Source organism: Poecilia formosa, unplaced genomic scaffold (assembly GCF_000485575.1).
Source record: "Poecilia formosa unplaced genomic scaffold, Poecilia_formosa-5.1.2 Scaffold284, whole genome shotgun sequence".
In the NCBI taxonomy this organism is placed as follows: domain Eukaryota; kingdom Metazoa; phylum Chordata; class Actinopteri; order Cyprinodontiformes; family Poeciliidae; genus Poecilia; species Poecilia formosa.
Genome location: NW_006800223.1, coordinates 701422 through 718063, shown reverse-complemented (window position 1 = coordinate 718063; position 16642 = coordinate 701422). Strand labels below are relative to the sequence as shown.

The following is a 16642-nucleotide window of genomic DNA, read 5'->3' as shown; positions in this document are numbered from 1 at the left end:
TGTTGACGTCTTATTGAGGCGCTGGAGCGACAAGCCTCTTCTACTTGGGAGCGGCTACGTACGTACGCAACGTTTTGTGGAAAAAGAGCAGCTATGGATTCAACTCTTACGAATGACAAACTCAACTTTTGATGAACTGTGCGATGCTGTGAGAGCTCTGGTACTCATTGTCCAAGGATGCTACAGATAAACTGTGTAAAAACTGGTGCCATGTGTAAAAAATGTTTCCGTTGCAGTTTTTTGCAAAATACATCTACAGCTGAAAAACCACCTAATTCTAGCGCAAAAACGTTTTGATGTAAAGCACTTTTTTTTTAAAAGTCACGTTTTTTGTTTTTTTTTTACTTCCCCCCATCCCGTTGCTGGAATGTACTGTAAAAATAAACCTGACTGACTGACTGACTGACTGACTGACTGACTGGTTGATTGATTGAAATTTGCTGCATACTGGCAATAAAAAAAAAAAGCTGACCTGAATTAATCACATGCTTTTTTTTCAGGCCTTTCATAACGTCAGTCATGATTTTGTTTTACGAAAATAAAAAAAAAAAAAAGCAAAAGTGCTAATTCATCTTCAGAAAAATAAAGATCAACATGTAAAAGTAACTTGTTTAGCGTTAGCCTTTTAGAACCACATAATCTGAGTTCCACAAGGTTCTATGTAGGGATAGAGGAAATTATGTTTTTTTTCTAACATAATTTTTTTATATTATGTTTTCACATTAATACCAAGACAAATTGTGCAAAATATATGGATAGTGTATCGTCATGAAAATGCTAATATTCCTTAAATGTCAGCTTGCTTTTTGAATAGGCAAATGTTGAAGTTTCATTGTGAATAAACAATCATTTTCTGTCTTTGATCTGTTTAGCAATCAGCAACAGTATTAAATGATTATGCTTGCATTACTGATCAGAGGAAAATCTAAGAAATGACTTAGTTCAAATAATAAAGCTGTTCTGGATTTTTAATTTCATTTCTTGGCTCATATTTGGAAAGTGTCAAAAACGTTGAAAACAAATCTAATCTTCTCTGGTCTGATAAGATCATGTTTGGCTGCCAAATATATGTTTGCTTGCGATTGTGTAACTGCTTCGGGTAATTAGTCCTGTGAGCTTCAAAGCTTGTGATGTCATCGTACAAACTCTCAAAAGCCAACGAAGCGAGACCCATGTACAACAAACGAACAGCATAATCTTATAAGCTTTGATAGTTTTATACATATTTTATTACACACTTCCAAACATTTTTAGTTAAATGATTTCAAAAGCAAGCAGAGTAGCAGACACAACCAGGAAGCTAATCATAACTGTAAGTTGCTCTCTGAACCATTTGAAAGGTTTGTTGCAGTTTATCTTTGCATGTTTGACCAAGTTAGTCAACCTGTTGTTTTTGTCAGTTTCAGCTTATTTAGCATTTATTTTTCATTGGCTGTTGTACTCATAATTGGACTAACTAAATAAATTAAAGTTGTGTTGTACATGTCTGACCAAGCTTGTGAAGCTGTTGGCAACGTGTTGATGTACTGGTGCAGATAGTTACTAAATAAATGTCTAGTTCAGTACATGTGTTCAGTACATGTACTGTGTTAAAGAAAAAAATGGAATGTTTCACGTCAATCCATCTGTTTTTCTGCATCGGATCAGTATCAGCCGATACTAAACCTCAGGTATCAGTATCGGAAATGAAAAGAGTGGATTGGTACTTCCCTAAAAACCATAAATCAAGTTTAACTTAGTAGGTAAACAGGAGGCCCAGTCAGCCTCCTGAAACAAAATATAATCATTTATCTGGATGGTCTTCAGACAGATTTCTGTCATACCGACCCATCTACTGAGCCCGTGTGAGGCTGGTGTGACGTTTTGAGGAGTTGTGTAACATTGTGAGGAGGGCTGGTACTCACAGGATGTAGGCGATCACTCCGATGGACCAGCAGTCCACCGCCTTGCTGTACGGCTTCTGTGCAAGAACCTCTGGAGCTGAGAAAGACAAAGGCAAAAAGACAGTAATGGACCTCATGTGTTAGTGTTTTATGTGACTTTTCCATAACTGTTTTTTATTTTTTTACATAAAAACAGTTTAATGGACTTGACAAGAGGGAAAACATGCAGACACATCATGTCTGTCCAAATGGAAATCACATGGCAGCTGGTTTTATGGTGGGAAAGCTGCTGCTGGAGCTCCAGCTTCAGGATTCTACCTGACGGAGAAAAAAATGTGTTTGTCCAGTTCAGATGTGAGCCTGAACGTCCCAGACACGAACTGAGACCCGACACCCGTTGGGGAATGAGTACACTGTGGTGTTTACTGGCCCGTTCTGACTCACTGTGAAAGCCTGTGTGAGTGTTTCTGTTTTCCCGGATTTGGATTTAAGACGATTTTTACACACTGAGGTCACGATTCCTAGTGGAATCTCTGCTAAAACTGTCTTCAGCACAGGGGTGGGCATTTATCGTATCGCTTAGCGTGAACAATTTATCGTGATGAGAATTTTGGTTTATAGTTTTCTCAATATGTTTCATCGTCAGCATAATCAGAAACATTATGTTCACTATTGTCTCCACAACAACATCAATCATTTTCGGTGAATTAAAAAAACTGGTTTAATACAGTCACTTCTTTAAGTGGTGTCCTGAAGAAGCCTGATTGAAATGGGAATGTTTTTCAAGACAGTATTTGTGTTGTGTCACTGACATACAGTCACCTAAAAAAATAAATAATACATTGTTTTTTTTCATTATCACAAAAAGACTACAAGATACCGCGTTCAGATTTTAAGTCCACATCAATCTGCCCTGGTCAGCATCAGATATGTTGCTGCAAATTCACTTTCCACTCAGACAACTATAAAAACATGAAGAAAAATCTATGACAGACTGCTTAATTTTAAAGAACAGGGATCTGTTAGAATGGTGCAATCAAAGTCCAGACATAAATCCAAATGAGAACTTTTAGCTGGACTCATAAGGTGACGTCCGCAGGCAGTATTTATCTAGCATAACTGATCTTGGGGTATTTTGCGAAGAAAACTCAGCTCAAAGGATGATAAACTTGCAAGAAGCTGAAGGGTACATGCAATGTTTGTGAGCTGTTGTTATTGGCATAAATAAATCAGGGACAATAATCAGAACCCGATATGGAGTTTTTATTGTTTTTGCAGCAACACTTTCAGCTATTTTACAGCCGCTACATTTTAACTTCCACTGGAGACGGCAACAGGCCGACCGGAGAGAAATGTGAATGAAAGTTTTGTGCAAATATGGTAAAAGAAAGAAGTGGAAAGTTGGAGGGCTCATCATTCAGATCTGGTTTTCATTTGGTGCCTCTGGTTATTTGCAACCTAATTTATAAATAGATGCCATACGTCTGGAGTAAAAACAGCCCAACAACAGTGATGTTTCAGACAGTGTGTATGTGTGTGTGTTTTTTTGAATGCACTGGAATCATTAGAACAATAACAAAGAAAATGTGTCAACAAAGTGTTTTTCAAGCACAAACCCAGTGAAGCCGTGCTGGGTTGCAGGAATCTGACCAGTTTCAGTTGTAAAGGAGTTAATGTGCTGAAGGGGAGACAGAAACACATTTGCCGGATAAGTTCTGACATAGTGAAAGCTCCTCTCCACTGGCAGGTCTGTGCCTTACCAGAGGTATGAACCATAGAACCCTTTCTAAGTTCAAAGCTCCAGTTTGGAGGGAAGAAGTCTCCATTTTTCTAAGATGTGTGGTCTATTCTAGCTTGCAACCTCTACATCTTGCAGAATCACCATCTGACAAAATCACACTTTGCACAGACTGGCGGATTTGCTCCAAACCAGTAGACGGAAACGTGGCTAATTTAGTTTTTCTTTTGTTGCAGCATTTTAAAAGTTTGTGCAGAATTTGCATGACATTTTGATGTAAACATAGCTAATAGCTGACAGTCTTTTAAGTAAGACTAAACTTATAGAATTGATGCTTCCCACCATGTTCAGAACTAAATTGCCTCTTGAACAAAAAGTGAAACAAAAAAGTTCAGCTGTGATATGTTCAGGATGACTAAGAATGTACAGCCATGTATGATGTCTTCTTCTGCAATGCATGGACACAAACGGACAAGAACGGACGGCAAAATGAAGATATTTGAAGCCACCTTTTCACAGTTAGAAAACAGTACAACAACGACAGAAAATCAGAACGAAAAACCTGTGAAACGTGTCGGTGCTGGATCTTGGTGAGTTACTCTGGTGCACAAAGCAGCAAACAATAGAGAACAAAACTTCCTGTAGGCTGGCGTGGCAGTTTATAAAGAGTAAGTCGAGGTCCTGGTTGAAGCATGGAGGGACCATGTAGTCATGCTTTGATGAAGTCATTTCAGCTGTCTTGTTAGCAAAAATGCTAGTATTTGGATCTATACTGGCAACTAAAAAAATCGCTGGAGATCATAAGTTTATATTAATAAAGTGTGTGGTTGTTAAATGTAATGTAAAGTGGTTTAGAGTCCTCTGGTGCTGTACAACTACAGGCTATTTACCACTGGCTGACATGAGATTGTCTTCTCTTTGTGAGTTCAAACAGGAACATTGATTGATTAATGGGGTAAAAATTAAATGTTAAAAATGTGGGAGGTCCGACTGGCTTACCCACGTATCCTGGCGTCCCACAGGCTGTGGACATGACGTCGCCACTGCCCTCCATCTTTGACAGACCGAAGTCACTTATCATGATCTTAGATTCGTCTTGTGGATTGAAATACAACAAGTTCTCTGGCTGCAGGAAGACAGAATGGAATAAAAAAAATGCTTTTTCACATCCACTGCTAATAGATTAATTTATACACAGAGGCTTGCAAAAGCATTCTCATGCCCTGGAAATGTCCACATTTTGTCAAACCCTACGGAAGCCGATTTTGGACATGAAAGAAAAAGATAAAAGCCAAACAGAAAGTCATCATTACACATTCTAATACTTGTAATGATGACTTTCAAACTCATAATTATGAGTATTATCAGTATCTCATAATCATGACTTTGAACTTCATAATTATGACTGTATCTCATAATTATGATTTAGAAAGTAAAAATTATCTCATGATTATGACTGTAAAAGAACAGATGGTAGCGTCTGTTCTACTATATTTTAGCAGAAATGATGACTTCCTGTTGGGCGTTTATTTTTTCCTTTCACGTCAGACATGGGCCTCCATATGAACCTCATCATACTTTGTAGGGTTTTCCCAATAAAAACCCAACAAAATTTTTATTGAAAAAACATTGTTGTGTTTTTTTCTGCTATGTTAAACCAAACATGCATTTCAACAATATTTACAAATGAAAATCTAAAATTTGTGCCACACCTAAATAAAATTCAATACAAGCAACAATCCTTAGAAGACACCTAATCAATAAACAGTGTGTCATTTCATCTAACACAGCTGTTCTGTGAAAGCTTGATATTTTCGTACTTTGTACAAGTGAAGTTCCCTTTAATATGCTAAACTCTTGACATTAAGAGTTGACCAGCTTTGTTCATTTTTTTAACTTGTCTGACCAGAGCACCATTTGCTGTCACATTTTATTTCATTATTTATTGCTTTCCCATATTCTGTATTTATTTAGTACTTTTTTATTTACCGTCACTTTTCTTTATCATATATTGATTTTTTTTCTCCTGGAATATTTCCGCTTTGCATTGTCTGAGAAAATAAATCAAAGTATAGTAATAATAATAATAATAATAATAATAATAATAAGAAGAAGAAGAAGAAGAAGAAGAAGAAGAAGAAGAAGAAAAAGTCACAGTAATTAAAAAAAATTTCAATAAATACAGAATATGAAAAAGTGAGAAAATATATATAAACATAAAATAATTAAAAAAGAAACCAATAAAACAATTAGATACCAATTAAACTTTATAATCAAATAAGTAGTGAAAGCTTCATTTGTTTTACTTTTTTGATACAATATTTGTCACATTAATTACTTTATTATGACATTTCTTCAATTACCAATTTTGGCAGCATCTATCCTCCATAGAAGCAAGCATCAAACATAACTTCTTACAGTTTTCTTTAAAGAAAGGCTTTCCCTTTGCCACACTTCCATAAAGGCCAGATTTATTGGTAATTATGGAATAGAATAAGGTGGATTAATAGAAAAGACACACCACACTTCTCAGATTCCTGCTTGCAAAACACTTAGAACACCTTCATAATTTTCCTACTTTACGTTGCATAAAATTTCATTGTAATACACTGAAGTTTGTAGTTTGAAAATATTATGAAAAAGTTCAAGGTATCTGAATAGCTTTGAAGGGAACTGTAAGTTACTGTTGATTTGACATATTTTTTTTAATCAAAACTGGCAAGCTGCAACTTTAGAACGTATAAAAAAGTAGCTTTTTCTTCAAAGTGTAGAGCTTTATTCTGCACTTTTCTGTTTCCAACAGCTGGCAGGTGACATGTTGACCCCTAATTTCTAATGTTAAGTGAGAACAGATTACTCCAATGAATTTTAAATGTAATAGGTGAATGCACATAAGCGTGTGTATGTGCGTGCGTGCGTGCGTACGTGCTTGCGTGCGTGCGTGTGTGTGTGTGCGTGCGCGTGTGTGTATGCCAGTCTAACCTTCAGGTCCCGGTGCACGATCCCCATCTTGTGCAGGTAGTTCACGGCATCCAGGACTTGTCGGATTAGCGTGCTCGCATCCTTCTCTGTGTAAAATCCTTTCTCCACGATTCGGTCAAACAGCTCTCCCCCCGACACCCTGAGGCGAGAGAGATAATGTGTGTGTGTGTGTAAACAACTGGAAAAAGACCCACCAACAAAAATATGCCTGCATGGCTGTCCTTTTCATTGAAATATACGGCAAGACGCTGGGGGGTTTATGGGTCAGCACTTCAGGTTATTTATGAGGTGGAGAGGTTTCCAGTCATAGCCTGTGAGGCATGTGCAACAAACACACACACACACACACACACACACACACACACACACACACACACAGACACACGTGTTCCTGCAGAGCTAAAGCATGCATCATGCTTTCAAACATATCAATACTTTTCTTAAAAAAAACTTAATCAGAAGCTGGGAAGCCCACTCCATGGTGCAGAGGAGTGAGAATGTCTAATCCTGGTTTCATTTGCTGTTTTAGCCCAAGCAGCAATAAACCAAGCGCTCTTAGTGTCTGCACATGGAATTCATCTGGGAAAATGTCCTATCTGATCCAAGAAAAACTCGAGTTCATATAAAACTTCTCCCCTCTGGGAGATTCTTGCAATAACTGCTTTTATGTTTTATGACTCTTTGCCACATGAAATAACTTGTTCAGGTTTAAATGACGCACAGTTTATCCAGGTGAGCTGTGTTTTATCTGCTATTAGTCAAACTTATGGCTCCTCCTGGTGGAGGACAGTCTCTATGTCAGCCTGTGTATTCTGTTGAAGTAGTCTTGATCAAAAAGGTCTGAAGGGATTTTAGTGTTCCTCTTTGATTTACGCTTTACGCTTGATATTAAAAAAAAAAAAAAAGAATCCTTCAATGTTTACAAAATCATTATTTAGCAAATATGCCATTATCTTGAGAAAGTATTTGAAAATGTTTCTGGAAATACATGTCTGAAAAGTGTGGCGTGCATTTACGTTCAGGAACCCCCAACTCAAATCAACTTTGACCACATTTCCACCTGCAGCAAAAGAAAATGATCCCCACAGCATTAGGCTGCCGCCACCATGTTTTACCTCGGAGACAGTGTGTTTCAGGTGAGAGTAAGCAACCAGGAATTAAAGGTAACTCTGGAGGAGCTGCAGAACCACAACTCAAGTAGACAAATAAAGTCTAAGGTCACCTTCTCGCAGCATGCAAATGTGGCCTAAATCCAACTTAATATTTTTCCCCAAGTGGAATGTAAATTGAATTTTATTTTTTCCTAAATTTGACCTAAATCAGATTTTTTTTTCAAAATCCGACTCTTTTATCTGACTTTTTCACTGCAGCATGAACAAACTAATTCCGATCTTGTCTGAAAATTACAATTATGAACTTATGAAAGAAGTCTGTATTAGTGAAGTGCATCACATCACAATCCCACCACTCTTAACTCCGACTCCACTTCCAAACAAACTTTTTTATAGATATTTCAGTCAATACCCCACTAAAGGTTGTCGCTAATAATTGTGCTTTTTTTTTTTCATTAGCTTCCTTCATCTTGTTACCATCTTGTGACAATACTGTTGACCCCTATTGTTGATTAACTTTAATATCAATCTGTAAATGGCAGCATCCTATGCTGCTCTGTAACATCTATACTTTTCTTGTTGAGTGAGTCATTTTGCAAAGACATATTCTAATCTCAAAGAACTTGTAAACTACAGTACAAATGTATTTCTATAAAGTATAGACTCCAGACGGGTTACACCTTCAAATTTCTGTGTAAAACTAACCTGTTGTTTTACTTCCTATTTATAATATTGTACAGCTTTGTCTCTGTATGTCACAAAAAAATCTCAATAAAATGTGGAAAAGTTTATAGGGTCATACTTTTTCAAGGTACAGCACTTTGACAAAAAAATACAAAGATAATTTAAAAACAGTTTCATTGCATCAGGTTATTTTTTCAAGAATTGCCTCTATATCCAGCATGTTTTAAAACTAAGCCTCTGACAACAACACAGACATAAAAAAGTGCATTGAACACAGGCAAAAACATCAGCAAGGGCAAACCCTGCCGCCTTTAGCATCTGTTAGGCGTCGTCATGGCGACAGATCAGATTAGAGCTTATTGAAGTCAAACTAATGAAGTTTCTGGAAAAGAGGGGGATCAGAATTAACTGCTAATCCTCTCTGTCGCTCTTCAAAGAGGACAGTCGGTTTTCACGAGAAGCCTTGTCTGGGAGTGACAGGAAAGGGATAAAGCACACACACATGCATTCTTGTACTTGTATCCAAATGAGAACTTTGAGTATTGGCTTTCTTTCATTTTAGTAAGTGTATTTATGTCTAACCCAGACACTTTCCTTAACCCTATCCTTAATGTGTGTGTGGATAGGCCTGTTGCGATAAACAACAAATCAATTAATTGCACGATAAATTAAACCTATCGACCTCATTTTAATTATCGGCTTTATCGTCTCTTCCTGCTTTTTTTTTTTTCTTTCTCTTGATGACACTGAATGAAAAAAGGCTGAACTCCGGTGTTCTCCACTGACCTTCCCTTCCTATTTCCTTAGTGTAATGTCCAGCGCACACAGCCATTATTTTGGGCTACAAGTCCAGTTAACTAATTTTAATATCAGGCATTAATCAATGCTTTACTAGAATCTACCTGTGATGCATGTGGCTAGAGTCAGCGTAAAGTCCTGACCGAATGAAAATCATTATAACCTATTTTTGTCAAGTGAACGAAGAACAGCTGAAAAGTTACCCGGTTTATCAACTGCGGTAGCAATTTGGCTCCATATCCTCTCCTGGTCATTTCTATATCCTTTGCACGAAATGTTAAATAAATGTTAATGTTGTTTCCACATATAATCTCCGATGTCCGCTGGACTTCAGGTTGCGCCGTGTCAGCTGTTTTGGATTCCCCTCGTTATATCCCCTCAGAAAGCAGTAGGAGAATCTGCGCTTTCTGATTGGCTACCTGTCACATTCAGCAGACTGCGTTAAGCTCCTGGTCGGGGAAAACCCCTGATTTAGATCGGAGCGGCCACGACGATCTACATCACACTACAGGATGATCGGTTACGAAATCACCAGCGAAAATAGGGGCAAAAAATCGTGTAGTGTGAACTACTGCATTAGGTAGTGGAATGTGGCCGTCTTCTCTATTTAAATCTAGTGATTACTGAAGGGCAATATAGTACAGACTTCATATCTGCACTCTTTTGGTTGAATGCAGAATTTATTTTCACTTTGGCTTTATGTTGTTTACTTTTTATTCAAGTACGGTTTTTACTAATGGAGACTGAGAATCCATTTTATTTTTGTTTTTGGTTGTTTTGCTTTAGTTTATCATTTCCAGTGTTATGTGTTCTTTTGAAAATAAAGTGTATCTATCTATGGCAGGAAATCTATGCATTATTAGTCATTTCCATTAAGTCAGTGTCAAAAGGTCTTGAAACAATATTATCATTTAACGCAATAATTTTCTAGACAATTAATCGCTCAGCAAAATTTCTTATCGTGTCAGGCCTATGTGTGGATGAATGTGTGTGTGAATGGGTGAATGATTGAATGTAGTGTGAAGCGCTATGATGTCCTGTAGACTTGATAAAGTGCAAAAAGCGTAGATCCATAAAACAAAACCTAATTTACACCAGACCTCTTAACTTAACCAGCTGAGCGCATCCCAACTGAAAAAAAGTGAGGACAAGGAAAATGTCCTCACTTCCCATAAATGACCTCGTTTTTTGGTGAAATTAGTTTTAAATGCCCTCTACATGTACCATAAAAAAGAACACACACACANGTGACAGGAAAGGGATAAAGCACACACACGTGCATTCTTGTACTTGTATCCAAATGAGAACTTTGAGTATTGGCTTTCTTTCATTTTAGTAAGTGCATTTATGTCTAACCCGGACACTTTCCTTTCCTTAATGTGTGTGTGGATAGGCCTGTCGTGATAAACGACAAATCAATTAATCGCACGATAAATTAAACCTATCGACCTCATTTTAATTATAATTATCTTCCTGCTTTTTTTTTCTTTCTCTTGATGACACTGAATGAAAAAAGGCTGAAGTCCGGTGTTCTCCACTGACCTTCTCTTCCTATTTCCTTAGTGTAATGTCCAGCGCACAAGACACGAGTTGTCGGCCCATTTTCAAAACCTCAGAGACACATTAGCCGACAGAAATCCTAGGTATAACGGTTCGATCGTGCTGTGTGGTGTCCAGCCACACAGCATTATTAGTAATAGCGTGCATTATTAGTCATTTCCATTAAATCAGTGTCAAAAGGTCTTGAAACAATATTATCGTTTAACGCAATAATTTTTTAGACAATTAATCACTCAGCAAAATTTGTTATCGTGTCAGGCCTATGTGTGGATGAATGTGTGTGTGTGAATGGGTGAATGATTGAATGCAGTGAGAAGCTCTATGATGTCCTCTAGACTTGATAAAGTGCAACAAGCGCAGATCATTTTTTTACCATAAACCAAAACCGAATTTACACCAGACCTCTTAACTTAACCAGCTGAGCGCATCCCAACTGAAAAAAAGTGAGGACAAGGAAAATATCCTCACTTCCCATAAATGACCTCTTTTTTTTGGTGAAATTAGTTGTGAATGCCCTCTACATGTACCATAAAAAAGAACACACACACATGCACATGCACACACATGCACACACACACATGCACGCACGCATGTTTGTGTTGCTATCTTTGTGGGGACTTTCCATTGACTTCCATTCATTTCTACAGCCTAAACCTTACCTTTACCCTTTTCCTAACCCTAACCATCACATACCTAACCAAACCTCAATTCATACCTTAGCCATAACTCTGACCCCTGACCCAACAACAGGGTTTCCCCTTATGGGGACCAGGCTCCGGTCCCCACAAGGAGCAATTGGTCCCCACAACGTAGTATATGTCAGGAAAATCGTCCCCACAAGGTATTACAAACAAACGCGCACACACGCACGCACGCACGCACACACACACACACACACACATACACACTTATGCGCAGACTGCAAAAGGGAGATCAGCCACCAGGCTGCATGGTTGCATAAGCGTTTGCGTAAGGAGAGCATGGCAATAAGACAGGAACTCCCACACAAACCTACATGCACACCGAAGCAAGGACGAAATGACACACACAGACGGTCTAAACACTTCAACAAATAAAGTGACAAGTCATGGATAAGGGATTAAAAAAATTTGGACACTTTAATTAGGATGAAACAACTGAATTAGAAAAATTATTGATATTTATTTTAATTGTATTTTTTTATGTTTGCCTTTTTTAAGACTATAGTTGGTGTTTAAGTATTGTTAAAATGTCTTCCAATAACACGTAATTAACTAGTGATATTTTAAATTTTCTGTCAACTTTAACTTTTTTTTTTTTTCTTTTTCTTTTTTTACCTCAGAAACATGTTTCTAACCCTAACACTAGAAAACTTCCTAGGGAAGCCTTGTCCTGTATAATAGTACATAAACTTACAAATTTTCATTCATTGTCTTTTTTTTTGTCACCCCTTTTTCTTAGTTGTGGTGATTAACATTTGTCATCTCACCATCACAGTTGGACTCCAGACATATTATTAGGTATTTTTTCAACGGCAACCAAACAGTGACAAAAACCTGAGTCCTTCTTCTTAGATTAAACGCTGGAATTGTCCATCCTCCTTCCTTTTCACTGACTCTCCATTTCCCCTCTTCTAGCTGATCTGGTAACAGGCACACAGTCTAAATGCTCTCAGGAGAAGATGGTTGTGCAACATGGCTGACAGCGAGCCTTTATGTGTGTGTCCATGCATGTGTGTGTAAGGGGGAGAGAGGGTTTCATCATGATGAAGGGCTATAATCACACCAACATATCCAGGTCTCTGACCGGAGCTGCTGCAGTCATTAGCTGCCTTCAGAGGGAGAAATAAGCCAGTGCTGCACTCAACACCGTCCACCTTGGCTTTTCTTGATCAAGGTTGTGTTTATTCACACACAGTAATTATTTCATCAGCATAACATTCATAATCTGTGCAAACATAACCTAATAAAGCAGTTAGAGGGATATTAGGTAAAGGTTTTAACAACTTGGCCTGATTTAGGCTTTCGCTGCTAGGAGTTTGTGTACAAGCTAACAGAAGGTAATGAAATCGCTTTTTTAAAATCTGGATTTAATTTTAGGTCAGCAAATGGTTGTTATACTGACCACAACCCACCTTTAAAACAGGCATTTTGTGTGTACATATACATATACGAACATGTCTTTCTTTATTTTTTGTTTTATTTCCCCCCCCCAACAGAAATCCAAAGTTAAATTTCTTGTTTTCCTGGCCAAATAAAACCATTCTTATTCCGACACAAAATATTCATCTTAATACAGTATTTTTTGATTTGTCACAGAATATGTACATTTAGTTCTAATCACTGGAGAAGTATTATAAAATATTCTAACATATTTTGTAAAAAAAAAAATTGACAATAATAAAATAAAGATGTTTTGTTCAGTTTACTAAAGAAAACGGGAGATCTATCGGAGTTATAGCTCCCCTTGTGGTGATATGAATGTATTGCAGCCTAATCAAATTATAAAACAAAAATGGCTGCATCAGTATTGCGAGCTGTAGCGTTATTTTTAAGAGAGAGAAAGAAAGAAAAAACCTCAGTTGAAACAGAATATTTAGGGATGCACAGGAAATTTGGGCTAATATAGTAAATTAATACAGTTATTATGGTCAGTAACTAATATTGCATTACATTCCAAGGAATGTCTGCTTCCAGTTTATGTTCCAGCTATAATGAGCACTGTAGGACAGCCATTAAGTTAGGAAAACTTAATATCTCATATTTGAGACCCATATATCACCACGTCCTCCCTGTCCGACCCTTATTTCCCGCCCTTGTACTTTTAATCATCTTGTATCAACTCAGTTGATAATGTATGGTATTGATTATTAGAAGTTAATAAATTATATTAATTTATTAACTTTTTCAAATTAATCTATTAACATTTTTTCAAATGACATGAAAAAATGACAGTTTTTCATGTCATTTGTTGTTGATGTATGCAGCATCTCTTGTAAGTGAGACAACGAATCTCAAGATATTTTCCTATATAAATAAGGGATTATTAAACAGATGTCAAAGAAAAACATTTCTTTGAAATCAAGTATTTTTATGCATTATGAAGATGAACAGGCATCATTTCTTATAATGGTATTTATTTTTTTTCTTTAATTTATTTTACTTTTGATCCTAAGTGTGCTGTTTGGCATAATGAGAAATAAGACTTATTGATGATTTTAGTTCTTTTACTCTGTTGACCACTTCCAGTCGCTCTTTGAGATTTTTTTCTAGCTTTAAATGAAATGTCTCCGTCTCTGAAGTTATGACTTTAATAACACAAACAATGGATTTCAGCGAAAGCGTGTGAAGCAACATCGCGATATTAAACGCTGAAACGAAAGCAGCCAACTCGGAACTGTTTCGCAGCTTCTATGCGAGTTTAGCACCAGGAACTGGAACCCAGGCAGAACGCAGTAAGCATACTAATGACCGCATCGACAGAGGTAGCTGTCTAACTTGAAATACTTTCATCTGGATTTTATTTTTTTCTTGAAAGCCAGACTCCCTCTTTCCTTTTGTTGAATGGATCTCATCTTTAACATTTAATTCACAACAAACAGCATTCATTTAGAGTTGCAGTGGGTTGGCATTGATTTCCATCGGAACATGGACTGATTGGCTCCCTGGGCTCGGGGTTACGTAAGACAGGCCGCGTTGAAGGGCAGCGGAGGGGAAGAGCGCATTGATCCGCCGTGCTGCAATTACACCAAACCCTTGCTCCCTAAATGAGATTTCTGGAAGTTTGGAAAGAGAAAAAAAAAAGGAAAACTGACATTTCTGTAAATGTGCATAATTATAACAAACGAGGCTACTTATTACTTAGAGATCAGAACCAGCGTGGTAATTACAGAAGCTCGAGGACACGGTTTGGGTGTCATCTTTTATTAGAGAGGATAGACAATACCTCACGATTAAACCGCTGCACATACTACAATACATTTCGGTGATGAAAATGAGAGCAGACTGCAGCACTGACACTGCTGCTTCCCTCCAATTCTCTCACTGTGTCTTCTATATTTCAACATCTGTCTACGCATAAGGCAGGAGGGTGCTTGAACATTACTGGAGGAAGAAGGGGGGGGAAAAAGGATATGTAACGGAATAAAATAAGCTGCACAACTACAAGAATCAATCAACAAGTCAAGACACTCAAAGAGTCTCTCAGATTATGCATAAGCCTGTTTGAGCAATGATTTATGTTCAGATTTAAGCTGCACTCAAGTACTTCATGTCAGTACAGTAAGCTAAAATACGTCAAAAGGTTATTTCAAACCTTCCACTATTATTACTACAATAAAGGAAATACTGTTTTATACATAAGTATGTTTGTTCCCAGCCTGGTTCCTATGATATGATGAATTGTTCTCATCTCCCTTCAGTTCTCTCTCTGGGATTTCTCTCATTGAGTTTGACTTCTCTGATTGAATTTCAACTTGGCCAATCAGCAAACAGAAGAAGAAGAAAATGTTGTGAACGATGATGTTGATTTTCTGCGCTGTTTTAGGATTTTTGTCGCGTTGGCAATTGCAGCAGAGGAAGTGAAGCCATTCTGTCCGTATTGGTTACGCTTCCAAATATTGAGCACTTAAAGTTGGAGCAAGAAGAATGTTTAATATATTTTCTTGCTCCTAAAGATGTTCCTGCCCTACTGCCCACATGGTAAATACGCAATTTCTGGTAAACTTCATTGAGCTGGCACATTACTTAAGTCATGGCTAAACGTTAGCGGCAGGGCGTAATAAGATCCAGTCGTTTAAAACTTCAACAGAGTTTTAAACGACTCTGTTGTTTAAAACTTGCAGGCATGTGTACATGCCAGCAAGACTCAGCTGGCATGTACACATGGAAACGTATCCACTCTGAGACCCAATTTCAAAAATGCTAATTTCTGGAGTCTCACACCCCAGATCTGCGTGGACGCACAGTCTAAAAGACAAAACAAACTTTTGCAGATATGCCTAAAGGCGTCTCTGTATGAACAGGGTCTTAGTCATTCCATTCTTTTACAACCAGTGCTCAATTGCAATATAGTGGGGAAAAAAATATCACTAAATTGTTCCTGCATCAATAGACAAAGTTGCTCTTGGGAGATATTTTGATGCTATTCTCTACTCATGGCAGAGTTTTAGAGTCCTTTCACCCCCGACAGTCCGGTTGACTCTGTTTGATTGGGGTAAAAAATTACAACATTTGTTCCACTTCCAGATGTTGTGGTTATTTCACACTGCACTGTTAAAAATAAACCAAATCCTTTGAAAGACCTGTTCACCTCATCGCCTGTAGTGGCGCTGCACCAAGAACCACTGAAGAAAACAACATGAAAACCTTTGAAGAAGAAACTGAGTGCAACTTCCTTCTTCATGAAGTAGAAAAATAGAGTAGAGTCAGACTTTAGTGGCTGTAGGATTTCAATTTCATCTTTGGCAAAAGACAAGCCATTTCTCCATCTAGTGCTAGATGTGAGCATTTGTTTTGATTCTATTTACCCAGAATGTCCTGTACTATAGTCTGCTTCCTATAACTGGAGCGGCCTCCGTTTCGCTTGGCGTACACACAGGGTCGCAATTACATATTATTCAGGTGGTTGCAAAAACATAAATCGGCGCCTCCCCCGGTCCCCCGAGACGAAGACTCACTACATTTACCCTGTTATGTGCGCGAGGTGAAGGAGTGTAAGAGCGCGCTGAAGTGTATGTGAAGGCATCATCAGCGCGCCGCCCCCTCCAGACGGGGTTTTGACGCCCCCTCTGGTGCAGCGCCCCTATGCGTTGCATGCGCTGCATACCCACCTTTTGCGCCACTGCGCACACATATGCATTCGAACTGCACCAGAGTTCACTTTTCTGGTCACCACTTCCCCGAGTT

The 16642-nt window shown here is 37.9% G+C and overlaps 1 protein-coding gene across 1 annotated transcript in view; it reads right to left on the bottom strand.

Annotated features, from left to right (window-relative positions):
• The window catches only part of camk1da (calcium/calmodulin-dependent protein kinase 1Da), a 64048-nt gene that overhangs the window by 4108 nt on the left and 43298 nt on the right, over positions 1-16642 (bottom strand). Inside the window, exons 4-6 of the mRNA XM_007571665.2 lie at positions 6604-6742; positions 4621-4747; positions 1905-1980 (exon numbers count right to left, since the gene is read on the bottom strand). Of these exons, the coding sequence (XP_007571727.1) occupies positions 1905-1980; positions 4621-4747; positions 6604-6742 (342 nt within the window). The remainder of the gene's footprint in view (positions 1-1904; positions 1981-4620; positions 4748-6603; positions 6743-16642) is intronic.